This window comes from Emys orbicularis, chromosome 7 (genome assembly GCF_028017835.1).
Source record: "Emys orbicularis isolate rEmyOrb1 chromosome 7, rEmyOrb1.hap1, whole genome shotgun sequence".
Taxonomy (NCBI): domain Eukaryota; kingdom Metazoa; phylum Chordata; order Testudines; family Emydidae; genus Emys; species Emys orbicularis.
Genome location: NC_088689.1, coordinates 55,389,880 through 55,403,730, shown reverse-complemented (window position 1 = coordinate 55,403,730; position 13,851 = coordinate 55,389,880). Strand labels below are relative to the sequence as shown.

Here is a 13,851-nt window from a genome sequence, read left to right as displayed (position 1 = left end):
CTGAAGGGTGGGCGCATAGCTCCATCCTGAATTTCAGGTGCCCAAGTGACGCTTCGGGCCACTGTGGCAGCACTACATCCTTGCTCAGATTTGGGTGGGTCTGGATGTTAAGAGGGTAGGCCACGGCTCACCTGTGGCTATGTCCCTGATACTAGTAAACTTGTAACTTGGGAATCTAATTTCATGTGTGTTAGCAATATAGACTAGATAGTATCCTGTAAACATGCTGCTCCAGCCCTGTTGTGATACACTTCTTGAGACTTGGCCTCTGATGGGGTCAGATATAGTGCAGAGTAAGACAATAGTTCATCAATCTCACATTGGGCCTTCAGTCCAACTCAGGACTTGTTGATCTTTACTCTGGATATCGGGGTTTTCAGTAGTCCTGACTAGAGGTAAAGGGGTTTCTGTTCCACCTTCCTCAGTGGGTAGGGGAACTCTGGCCCTCCCTCTCCAGTGGATTTTGGTCCAGGGACTCTTCTAAGCAATCAGGGCCTGACTACACAGATCCCTTGCTATATCCCTGCACCACTTCCTACTTGCCCTGTCTTGGGTCTTGGCCATAGCCTCTTCCTGGGTTCACAGTGTATCAGTGCCTCTGTCTCTAAGCCTCTTCCATTGGCTCACTGCAGAGCTTTTTAGTGCTTTCTACCACCCACCTGGTTCTGCTGTAGAAGTTCTCTCTGGTTCCCTGACAGGGCAGTCCATGACCTTGCAGGAGTCTTCCTGCAGCCCCTTCTGCAGAATAGAGAATTCTGAGGGGACTCACTTGCTCCCATTTACCTTCCCAACTGCCTTGAGATCCCTGTTACAGGCCTACTTTCAGGGGGGCTCTGCCTGCCAACAGTCCAAATCCAGTTCTCTCGCTGCAGAATTCTCTTACTGAGTGATAGCCAGCCATCTGCTCTCCTTCCTGGTCAGCTCCCCACTGAGCTGGGTTCAGCCCTTTTAACTTCTCCCTCCATGCTTGACATCTTCTGTGGGCGTAGCAGGGTAAGGCAAATTAAGCTTACAGGCTTTTATTAACCTCTTCTTGTCTAATGTGAGATTGATGCACATCGTTATTTGAATTTCTGCTTTTAAGAAGGTGTTTGGTATCTTTAGTATGATGTAGGCTCTGTGATGCAAACATGCTTCGGCTAATGTCAAAGTGCTGAGTACCTAGCAATAAAGGATTTATGCCAATTCTGCCTTGTACATATTAAGGTAATGACATTGCCATTTAGAAATAATTAAATTTCCTGTTTACTCTCGAGTTGTAGTACACTTTCTATGAAAGTTTAAAATAGTTTAGGTGATAAGTGTAGCACTATGCTTATTTTGTGGTTAGCTCAGAACACATAATTTGTCACACTTGAAATATGGTTGGTTATGTATGGTCTTTTAGATTGAACTGTTCACTACTACCCTGTTTCCTGTAGTCTCAAAATCAAGGCTTTTGGCTGATATCAGAGAAAGAAAATGGAAGATCCACCCCATAGCAACCACAGAGATGGTTTCAAAAGAAATGAAGTGAACCCATAGCCTGTGTGGGGACATTTATAGGTGACCCATTTCATTCAATCTCTTTGAACACCTAAGCCTATCTACTTGAAGAGAGTTCCCAGTTGAACTGATGCTGGAACACTTGCAGGCAAAGAGCTCTTGGTTTCATAGGAGCAGGAGAGGAATAAGGCAAGGTTTTTCTTTCATTCCTGATCTCTTAAGAAAACAAAGTCCCAATAGATGTCCCAACAAGCATATTCATGTATCTTCCATTTTATTGCTGTCTACATGGGCAGAAGTATGTGTTTTCTAGGATGCATGAGAGTCTGTCAGCGTCCATACAAATATATTTATCAAAATGATAAATGATTTGTGTATTGTACTTAGTGGTAGCTAAGCTGCATTGACAATTGAAATGGTTAGATAGAATGTCTTGATTGATTGATTGATTGATTGATTTTGAGATGCTGTGTAATTTGTTTGAAATTTTGGAAAATTAAAAGGGGGCTTGGTTTGTTTAAATTCTTGCCAAGGATATCTAGATCTTGTTTATTTCAAATAGTTTGGTTTAGCACAGTCCATAAGCAGTTACCCAGAAGAGTACATAAAATTACTGGTAGGGTAGTACATGAAGGGGGGAGGGATAGCTCAGTGGTTTGAGCATTGGCCTGCTAAACCCAGGGTTGAGAGTTCAATCCTTGAGGGAGCCACTTAGAGATGTGGGGCAAAATCAGTACTTGGTCCTGCTAGTGAAGGCAGGGGGCTGGACTCGATGACCTTTCAAGGTCCCTTCTAGCTTTAGGAGATAGGATATCTCCATTAATTTAGAAAAAAAAAAAAATGAAGATGCCTCCAGGAATGTTCTTCATGAAAGATGCCTTGGCTCTTCCATTTTTAAGCGGTTACTTCTGATATAATGAATAAGAAATGAGTATCAATAAACTAGACAGCAATATCTAGAACAGCCTATCAAGTATTTGCAAGCAAGAAAATTTACCCAAACTCAGAACATTGATGTAAAGAAGAATGAAACTGAAGTATACGGCTTTTACATTTAAAATCAAGTGTAGTTATGCCAAGTATGTTGTATATGTGTAGCTTTTTCTCTCCTTCCTTTCTACTGTGGTCTACGTGAAATATACTAGATAAATAAAGCAAAAGCACAAACACACTTTTAATGTGTTATTTTATCACTAACTACATTTTTGATTAAATAAAATGTGGACCAGATAGTCAATGATTGCGATAGCTTAAAGGGGTTTTGCCAGGTTACTAAAACAAGATATGGTGTCTAAAATCCACAGTTGTTAAAAGTATGGTCTGCTCTTCCTTGAATAACTGAGGTTTAAATATGAAATTAGGTCATCTCAACCAATTCCAGCTGTCACACCAAGGAGAGGAGATAGAGAATTTGAAGATAAATATTTGTATTTAATCCTTGATACTTGTTTTTACTCTTGCTAATAGGGCCTGGTATTGATGTTCCTGCCCCCGATATGAGCACAGGTGAGAGGGAGATGTCCTGGATTGCAGATACCTACGCCAATACCATAGGACACTATGTAAGTTCTGAGCAAATGCTTCAAAGTAAAAGAGCTTCCTTGCTCTTTGCGGAAACCCAGCCAACATTATGCCAGAGATTTATTGCCTTGTTGACTAGTCCTCTAATTTTATTTAATTGTGTATGTAACTATAGCACTTTAATCATGGGGTTTTAGGTCATGTTTATGAAAAAAGAGTATGAAGACTTCCTCTTCAGACATCACAATGTAAAAGTTTAGTTGATATGACCAATTTCCAAAAACGAAGCAGCTTCTGCAGTCATTTGACATGTTTTCATGTGTTGCATATAATGGAACAAATAGTATGGTCATATTCAAACTGCATTAAACCGTTGGTCCAATGTCCTCCTCTTTTCACAGCAGTATTTAAAAATAAAGACCCGCAAACAAGTTTTCAGGGAGATCGGTCGTTAGCCCCTGGTAACTCTGACCATGCTTAATGTCGTCCCGGTTAACATTGTTTCGTTGTTACATCCCTGACCTATTAGAGAACATACTCATTTAAAGTTGCACAATGTTGCCTTATAACGTTGTTTGGCCGTGGGGGCTTGGAACCAGGGTGGGTCAGCAGCCTCCCATCAGCTCCCTTCCAGTCCTTCCCCCCAGCACCTCCCGCCCCCGGCAGCCCCACGGATCAGCAACTCCCCCCTCCCATCCGCAGCAATCAGCTGTTTCACGGGTGTTCATGAGACTCTGAAGGGGAGGAGGGAGGACGCAAAGCACAGCCTCCCCCTTCCCTCCCGGTGCCTCCCCCCGCAGCAATCAGATGTTTTGTGGGCATTCAGGGGCTCTGGGGGGCAGGAGCAAGGATGCGCTCAGGGGAAGGGCTGGGGTGGGGGCGGGCCTGGGGTAGAGCCGGGAGTTGAGCGCACACACCCTTCCACGCCCCTCCCTCCCCCCCGGGACTTTGGAAAGTTGGGGCCTGTGCAGCCATGCATGCACCATCCGGAGGAGGGAGTGGTGCGCTCCAGAGGGATAGCGTGGGTTCATCATCACATTCAGTTTCCCCAGGGAAGTGTTTGCAGCTGCTGCCCTGCAACTACTGTCTCTCTCCTTGGTGCTGCCTTGTAGAGTGTGAGACTACATTAACAACAATGTGTTAACCCTTGAGGGCTCAGTCAAGTGCTAGTTCATCATTTAGCAGCAAGGGATTCTCTGGGAAATATCTCACCTGCTATCAACACGGTTGTTTTAGGACAAGCTCAGGGAGCTCATGAGCAGGTCCCCAGACAATCCTCTGATTAGCACTTGTTTAAAATATATACTGTATATGTATATAATGTCTTGTGTCTGGTGAAAAAAATTTACCTGGAACCTAACCCCTCCCTATTTACATTAATTCTTATGGGGAAATTGGATTTGCTTAATATCGTTTCGCTTAGTTGCATTTTTCAAGAACATAACAAACTTAAGTGAGGAGTTATTGTAAAATACAATGTTCTAGAACAATATGAAAGCACAATAAGGTGGGTGATTAATGACGGACAAAATTCAGAATTGGCTTGCGTTTTAAAATCAGACTTTCAGTCCTTTTTGACTATTTAGCTAAACTAGTTTGTTAGTTTAACACTACTTGTTACATACTGTATTAAATTAAATACTGTATTAAATACTCCATCTCTGTACAATGAAGAAAGATAGTGTTTCTGTTCAAAGCCCATATATTTAGCTCTTTAAAGTCTTAATGAAGTTTTACCATTTATCAAATGTTTTTAAAGCACAGTATCTCAGGTTTTTGCATCAGTTATTGCAGTGATTTCTCTGAAATTGTTCATCTATATATTGACAATTATGAATGGCTAGTCTTAATTGTTAAAGTGCCTGAGTGTTTGAGACATCACTGCAGGGCCTGTTGAAGTGACACTGTCAAGCTGGAGAAATACTGCGACTGTGGAATTGTGTGTATTGTGTTAATACCCTGTTGATCACACACAGTTAATCCTCTATATACCACAGGTGCTACAAAAGCATCAAGATGTTTTCAGATTACCAAGGAAAGAATTAATGTAGATTTCAAAACTAGAATAGAGCAAGAGAACAATTTGTGTTTGGATACCCACAAAGCAAAAGCAGAAAAACTTGAATTTTATGCCTTCCAGTTATTATGATTAAGGCTAAGTTTTTATCATGGATATTTTTAATAAAAGTCACAGACAGGTCACGGGCAATAATGAAAAATTTACGGAATCCCGTGACCTGTCCGTGACTTTTACTAAAAATACCCATGACAAAATGGGGTAGCCTGGGCAGCTGGGGGAAGGAGGGGCTGGGAGCTCCAATCTGCTGGGGTCCCCCCTGCCTCTCACAACAGCTGGGGGGGGGGTCCCCCCTGGCGGCCAGAAGCGGTGGGGCTACTCCCCAACTCCCTGCAGCTTCCAGCCAGCGCTGGCTGAAATCAGAGGTCTTTGGAAGTCACGGGTTCCGTGACATCCGTGACTAAATCGCACCCTTAATGATGATATCCTGCTTATGATTGTGCAAGGCTGCTTTGTCCCTGCATAGTCAATAGTTAGATTTTTTTAGCGACTAGCTCTGACTGTCTGAAAACATAATTGTTGGTTAGACAAGTACTCAAATTAATTTTTTTCTGATGTTTCAGCACCAGAGTGTATATAAGATACTTATTGGTGGCTCTTTAAGTGTGTCCTTTAAACAGTCCAGCCAAACAAAAACAAAAAAATAAAGTAGAACCTCAGAATTATGAACACCTCAGGAATTGAGTATCAGAGGGGTAGCCGTGTTAGTCTGAATCTGTAAAAAGCAACAGAGGGTCCTGTGGCACCTTTAAGACTAACAGAAGTATTGGGAGCATAAGCTTTCGTGGGTAAGAACCTCACTTCTTCAGATGCATCTGAAGAAGTGAGGTTCTTACCCACGAAAGCTTATGCTCCCAATACTTCAGGAATTGAGGTTGTTTGTAACTCTCAAATGTTCATAACTCTGAACAAAACATTATGGTAGTTCTTTCAAAAGTTTACAACTAAACATTGATTTAATACAGCTTTGAAACTTTACTATGTAGAAAAAAATACGATTTCCCTTTATTTTTTATTCATTTCTGTTTAACACAGTACTGTCCTGTATTTGCTTTGTTTGATTGGATTTTTTTTTTGGGGGGGGGTCTCTGCTGCTGCCTGATTGCGTACTTCCAATTCCAAATGAGGTGTGTGGTTGACTGGTCAGTTTGTAACTCTGGTGTTCGTATCATTGAGGTTCTGCTGTATTGGTCTAGTTCAGGGATCGGCAACGTTTGGCATGCGGCCTGCCAGGGTAAGCCCCCTGGCGGGCTGGGCTGGTTTGTTTACTTGCTGCGTTTGCAGGTTCGGCTGATCGCTGCTCCCACTGGCTGCAGTTCGCCACTCCAGGCCAATGGGGGCTGCAGGAAGCGGCGCAGGACGAGGGATGTGCTGGCCACAGCTTCCCGCAGCCCCCATTGGCCTGCAGCGGCGAACCACAGCCAGTGGGAGCCGCAATCGGCCAAATCTGCAGACGCGGCAGGTAAACAAACTGGCACGGCCCACCAGGAGGCTAGCTCTGGCGGCCCACGTGCCAAACGTTGCCGATCCCTGGCCTAGTTTTTAAAAGGCTGTACTGTTTGTGCCCTCTGAGCTCTTGAGTTTCCCCTAGGGGGCATGCATCACTGGATCTCAAAGATTTTATACAGGTTTACAATTTCCCTGATGTGCTGAGCATACTAATATACTCTTTGAAGCTATAGAAAAGAATGCTTAATGTGCTATCTCATAACTAGCTCAACCTCTGCTACTTCTGAATGAAAAATCTTCCTTTCTTGGTTTCTGCAGTCATTTAAAATAGTTCTTTAGGGCATAGCTTATTTTTTTTGATTTCATACTTTCATTCATAGTGCTATAAACCTGTTATTGCTTGTTCATCTCTGGCATAGAATGCATGTTTAAGGGATGACTGTGTTTTGCTGAGACCATGTGCCTCTTGGCAAAGCATTTACAACTTGTTGTTGTAATCTTTGACATTGGGTGTGGTATTCTAGAGCCAACAGGCCAGTCTCTCAAGCATCGTCAATTATTCATGGGGGAAAATAACAACCCTGTGGGGAAAGACTTTGAATAATTTCATAAATCAGTCAAGTAGATTGCTCTTACACAGCACTCTGCCTGTTTGAGTTAGCTATGGAAATAAGTGTTATGAATAACTTCCTGTACTTGTACTGCACACATGAAACTTACTTTGTAAAAAATAATAAAATCCAGAAGAATACTTGGCTTCAAAAAGTAGTTCAGGTTGCTAAATGATAATATATTGCCCTCTCATAAATTACAAAATCCAAGTCCTCAAGGAAACTAAAAGCTAGACACTATAAATAGTATACTGCCAGCACAGTAAAATGTTCTTTAAGTATAAAAATACATATTTCATTATAACCCAACAACCTGTCCGTTATGTGCTCCTGAGAACTCAAGGCAATGACTTAAGACTTGTGTGCTGTAAAAATTAAGTTTCTCTGTACTTTTCAATACCATCTGTCCATTTATGGAAGGTTCTTGCAGTATCTTCTTTGTAATTCTTAAATGGGAAAATAAACATTTATCAAAAAGAGCTGAACCACTGCACAGGAAAAGAGTAAACTCTACAGCACTGAGAGTTTCCTTGCTTCCTTTTCCCACTCCATAAACCCAACTTGTTTTGCCAGTTTCTGCAGAGGTGTAAGCTATACACAGACAAACTTTAGTAAGATTAATTTAGAGTTAAAAACAAAAACCAATAACTAAAAAATGTAGATCTAAGCATGGCACCTTCTTACTCAGACATACTTTGCATTAAGTTTTGGTCACTAAAGTTGAAAGATACGACTTTTTACTCTTGGTAGCTACCGGCAGAAATATATAAATCTGTGGGTCCAAAAGTGGTGGTAACACTCCAAAAGAGCCTTACCGACGTCTGGGACAGTAAAGAAATGCCACAAGACTTCAAAGATGCCACAGTTATGCCTTTATTTAAAAATAAAGGCAGCAAAATTGTCTGTGATAACAAGAGAGAGATCCCACGGTAATCTGTCGCTGGAAAAATCTTTGTTTGTGTCCTCCTGAACCTGACAGATTTCACCTGTCTCAGAAGCCAATCTACCCGAGACTCACTGCAGATTCAGACCTGATCATAGCACCACAGACATGATTTTCAGTATCGGGCAAATACAAGAAAAAAGTATCAAACAAAACATGAATCTGTTCAGTGTTTTCATCAATCTGACAAAAGCATTTGATACAGTCAATAGAGAAGGATTATGGATGATCCTCAGCAAACTTGGTTGCCCACAAAAACTGGTAAAGATCATTCGTTTATTTCTTGAGGGGATGCGAGGTCAGGTACTTTTTAATGGCGAACTCACTGACTCCTTTCCTATTTCAGTTGGAGTCAAACAAGGCTGCGTCCTTGCCCCTGTACTGTTCAACCTCTTCTTCACCCAAGTTCTCAAACATGCTACAGATGGGCTCAGAGGCATATACATCAGATACAGTCACGATGGCTCAGTCTTCAGTCTTAGAAGACTTAAAGCAAAAGCAAAAACAAAAGTAACAGAACTATTAATAAGAGAAGCACTTTTTGCGGATGATTGTGCCCTCCTGGTACACACAGAGGGAGATCTCCAGTGCCTTGGAGATCGCTTTGCTGAAGCATCAAAATTGTTTGGCCTCACAATCAACCTGGAGAAAACTGTGGTGTTGCACCAATTCTGTTCATTGCTCTGTGTCAAATCCCCTAGCGTATCCATTAATGGAGACCAACTAAAGCAAGTTGACAGTTTTACCTATCTTGGCACCAACATCTCCCATGATGGATCTCTTGACAAAGAGATCACGAAGAGGATACAGAGAGCTTCCGTCATTAGGAAAGTTACGTAACAAAGTCCTGAAATCCCACAACATAACCCTCTCAACAAAAATAAAACTTTAATTCGTTTGTGCTCACATCTCTCTTCTACGGCTGTGAGACCTGGTCACCATACAAATGGCATATCAAACCGCTAGAGGCCTTCCATATGCGGTCTCTGCGCACCATTATGGGGATCCTCTGGCAGGACAAAATTACCAACCTGGAGGTTCTCCAAAAGTCAAATGCCGTAAGCATTGAGGCCATGCTGATAAAAGCCCAACTATGCTGGGTTGGACACATCTTTAGGATGCCTGAATATCTACTCCCCAGAAAAAATTTCTATGGAGAATTGGCATAAGGACACCGGAATCAAGGCCGCATCAGAAAGCGCTACAAAGACAGCATCAAGAACAGCATACACTTCAGTGCAACAAAACCGGATGATCTTGAGAAGGCTGTGTTAAATAGATCAGCATGGCAACACACAACACTCCGAGCTTTTCAAGTCTTTGAACAGGACAGATATAATCGATTTTTAGCTGCAAGGGAAAAGTCATACTACCTCTATAGCTACCAAGATGCTCACCAATGACTTTATCTGCCCAATCTGCTCACGAGCATGCGCGTCATGCTTTTGACTTCAGAGTCACTCCAGAATCCACAACGAGAGAGCATGAAAACGTCATTGTCAAATCGACGGACTACATACATAGCTGCTTTGGATCTGCAGGGCTGTGTGAGTAGGATTCTGTTTCCTCTTCCTGGCAAGCAGAAGCCAGCTGAGAGAAGTGGAGGATAGGGAAAATTGACTGCTTCAGAATTGACAGGAAAGAGCCACAAGGGCAGGAGAGGCTTGGGAGAAGGGTTAAGAGGGAGGGAGGGCTTTTTATTTAAGTTGGGATGTCTGGCAGGGCCACTAACCAATTTTTGACATGACCAATAATAAATATTTGTAAAAAAGCTTGAAAATTATTTATGGTGGGTCTTCTTTCCTCTAACTGAAGTTTACCATAAAATTCTTGCGCTCATTTGTTTAATTAAACAGTGCTGTTTTAATCTTTGGGTGCACTGTGTCAGTAGATCTTGATTTGAGATTGTTCTGGGCCAAAAGATACGGAGGATTTTTCTGAGGCAGATTGTATGGAATGAAGACCGTTTGGACATGTCATACTTTCTCATTCCCCAGCATTCTATACTATAAAGTAGTGTTGAAAGACGCAGCTCTGATAAATCTTGAGTTTGGTTTTGGTGTTGTATTTTGATGATTTCCAGACTGTATTTAAGCTCCTGAAGGTGTTCCTGGCTTTGGTTTTGTTCCGGATGTCCTGGCTTGTTCCACCATCCTGGCTAACGGTGCTGCCCAAGTATGTGAATGTTTCTACACTGGTGAGAACATAATTCTGTATCCGTACTGGTGATGGTGAGGCAATATTAAAGGTCATGATATCTCTTATTGCGGTTGATTTTCAGTCCAATTTGCTGGCTGAATGTGTTGAGTCGAGTTGTTTTTTCTTGTATATGGTGTTGGGTATGTGATAAGAGAGCGACATCATCTGTAAAGTCCAGGTCTTCAAGGGATGAGAAGAATGTCCATTTAATGCCTCAAACCAAGATCTATTGACACAGTGCAGCCAAGAGGATCTGAGCACCATCATTGCCAGGAGGCGTTGGAGATGGATCGGTCATGTGCTTCACATGGAAACTGATTCCATCACCAGAGTAGCAATAAGATGGACACCTGAAGGCAAGCGAAAACGAGGTCTCCCGAAAACAACATGGCAAAGAGCTGTGGAAACCGACCTGAAAAACCTGGGGCAGAGCTGGGGAACCATTGAAAGACTTGCCAGAAACAGACCGGAGTGGAGGAGCTTTGTCACTGCCCTAAACACCAGAGGCGTAATAGGAACATGATGATGATGATGATGATGATTTTAATCTTTAGGAATCTCACTCAGCAGTTTCTACTGATACTAAATATTGAAGCAGAGATTTAAACAACATTGCTATCTGAATGTGGATGGCTTTAAGAATAGTGGGCCTTTCCTGCCAAACCAATTATGTCTTTAATGGGTACCATATTAACTTGTCCAGAAAAGCCACAGTAAGTTTCTTGATCACTGAATTAAGAAATATATCTAAACTTCTCGGCTCTGAAATTCACATTAGTGAGCTGGTACAACTCTTTCCTTTCTTTCCCCGTTCCCTTGTATTTTCTAAGGCATTGGCCTCTCTGATGGAGGGAATTGTGGAAAGAAGCTGTGTTCATCAGCTATATGCTCATAAACTACTTATTTCTTCTGTGTGACTAGTTTAGATTTTTAAAATGTAACTGATTGGAAACCTGGTAATACTTTGAGTTGGCCATGATGGTCGTATCCCTGGTAAGTGGTTACAGTTGACTTACCACCAGAGGGAGCAGACTACTTTCTGAAGGAAACACTTGCATTTAGATTTTGGAATAAAGTTTTTAATAAGATGGACCTCACTGTTGGAAAATGAAGGATACTGAGACTCCTATATGTTAATCTTTGTCAGAGTTTTAAGGAGTAGGGTTTATTTTGGGTATCAAGCACATGTAAGGCAACTAGATAGAAGTTTTATTTAGTTTGAGACTGCGTAAAAGATGGGGATTTGGTGGCATGTGAATGCGTTTCCATGTAGGAAAAGATACTTATCTACTATTTTTCCACATGACTTTGCACTGTAGGCTATCCTCTTGAGGTCAACTGTGGCCCCTCTGTTCAGACAGTAGGAAAGACTAGTTCATAACATATGTGGGTAAAACCTGTTACTTGGGGGTAAATTTCTTATGATAGCATCTCAGCCAGATCATTGTATACTCACTTCTAAAGTTGTTAGTACACCTGTATTGCATGCTTTCAGATCATTATATTCACGTTTCCTGTTGTGACTGTTTAAAGCTAAAACTGTTTAATCACCTTTAAACTGCCCATAGGATATGTCTAAACTTTTTATGTTGTTTTAAAGGATTAATTTGTCAAGAACAATGATGGTTATCACAATTGTAGAGTGATTACTTACCACTAGAAGGCATGTAACTCACTACCTTTCTGTGGCTAGTCAGATGGCAGCTTCTATCTGGGCCCCTCATCCTTACAACATGACTGTAAATAAACATACCACTGTAAATTAATGTAAGCATAGAGCTGAATTGTGCAAATCACACTTCAGAAAGTTGCACAGTATCTCAAGTACTGTGGTTATGTAATTATACTGCATTGTATGGCAGGGTAGAATTTTTCTAGGATGCTTATGGTAAGCTGAGCAAGGGAGTTTGGAGAGGTAAGCTTAAAAAGGTGATTCATATCTTCATTATTGCTGTCAGTAAAAGCTATAATGTAAGTACATCAGGGAAAGAAATCTGTTAATGTGTTTGAAGCTCACATATACATTATACCTCAGCTGTCATTTGACTGATCCTCTTCTTGGAAAGATTGGTGCAATTTATAGAATTCTAAACTGTCTTGCAGGATATTAATGCCCATGCTTGTGTCACTGGTAAACCTATCAGCCAAGGTGGTATCCACGGACGTATCTCTGCCACTGGTCGTGGTCTTTTCCATGGAATTGAAAACTTCATCAACGAAGCTTCATATATGAGCCTTCTAGGAATGACTCCAGGATTTGGGGATAAGACATTCGTGGTCCAGGTAATTTGTCTAGAAATGCAATTGTTTTGGTAAAGAACGTTGAAAATGTAGTTGCTTTTAAAATCACTATTAAAGCGGTAGACCTGGTAAGGTTTTATAACTGTAGAGATTAGCCTTGCAATCAATTTAAACTTCAAAGCACTTTTCAGACAAGAGTCATCCTTTATTTTGCATTTTTTAAAAATTATATACATAGGCACACAGCTAAAACTCCAGCCATTTTCTAAGAACAATGTTGTATTTATAGACTAAGAGTATGTCTATACAGCAAAGAAAAACTCGCAGCTGGCCCGTGCCAGCCAGCTCAGCCTCACTTGTCTCGGGGCTGTTTTCTAAACAAACTAGGGAAATTCAGCCTAGATGGAGCTATTCTAAGGTGGGTGCATAACTGGTTGGAAAATCGTTCCCAGAGAGTAGTTATCAGTAGTTCATAGTCAATCTGGAAGGGCATATCAAGTGGGGTCCCGCGGGGATCAGTTCTGGGTCCAGTTCTGTTCAATATATTCATCAGTAATTTAGATAATGGCAGAGTGAGTACACTTATAAAGTTTGCGGATGATACCAAGCTGGGAGGGGTTGCAAGTGCTTTGGAGCAGTGGCTCTCAACCTTTTGAGACTATTGTACCCCTTTCAGGAGTGGTCTTCTGTACCCCCAAGTTACACCTCACTGAAACTACTTGCTTACAAAATACCATGCTGTGACACTTGTATGTTTTTTTCTGAAAAATTGCTTACTTTCTCATTTTTACCATATAATTATAAAATAAATCAACTGGAACATAAATATTGAATTTACATTTCAGTGTATAGCATATAGAGCACTATAAACAAGTTATTGTCTGTATGAAATTTTAGTTTGTGCTGACTTGGGTAGTGCTTTTTATGTAGCCTGTTGTAAAACGAGGCAAATATCTAGATGAATTGATGCACCCCCTGGAAGACCTCTACGTACCCCTGGTTGAGAACCAGTCCTTTGGAGGATAGGATTAAAATTCAAAATGATCTGGACAAACTGGAGAAATGGTCTGAAATAACTAGGGTGAAATTTAATAAGGACAAATGCAAAGTGCTTCATTTAGGAAGGAACAATCAGTTGCACACTTACAAAATGGGAAGTGACTGCTTAGGAAAGAGTACTGCGGAAAGGGATCTGGGGATCATAATGAGTCACAAACTAAATACTGTATGAGTCAACAGTCTAGTGCTGTTGCAAAAAAAAAAAAAAAAAAAGCAAACATAATTTTGGGATGTATTAGCAGGAGTGTTGTAAGCAAGACGCAAGT

At 41.3% G+C, this 13,851-nt stretch overlaps 1 protein-coding gene across 1 annotated transcript in view; it reads left to right on the top strand.

Moving 5' to 3' along the window:
• Positions 1 to 13,851, top strand: part of GLUD1 (glutamate dehydrogenase 1) — a 49,977-nt gene that overhangs the window by 23,339 nt on the left and 12,787 nt on the right. The window contains exons 5-6 of the mRNA XM_065408754.1: positions 2,953 to 3,047; positions 12,389 to 12,568. Of these exons, the coding sequence (XP_065264826.1) occupies positions 2,953 to 3,047; positions 12,389 to 12,568 (275 nt within the window). The remainder of the gene's footprint in view (positions 1 to 2,952; positions 3,048 to 12,388; positions 12,569 to 13,851) is intronic.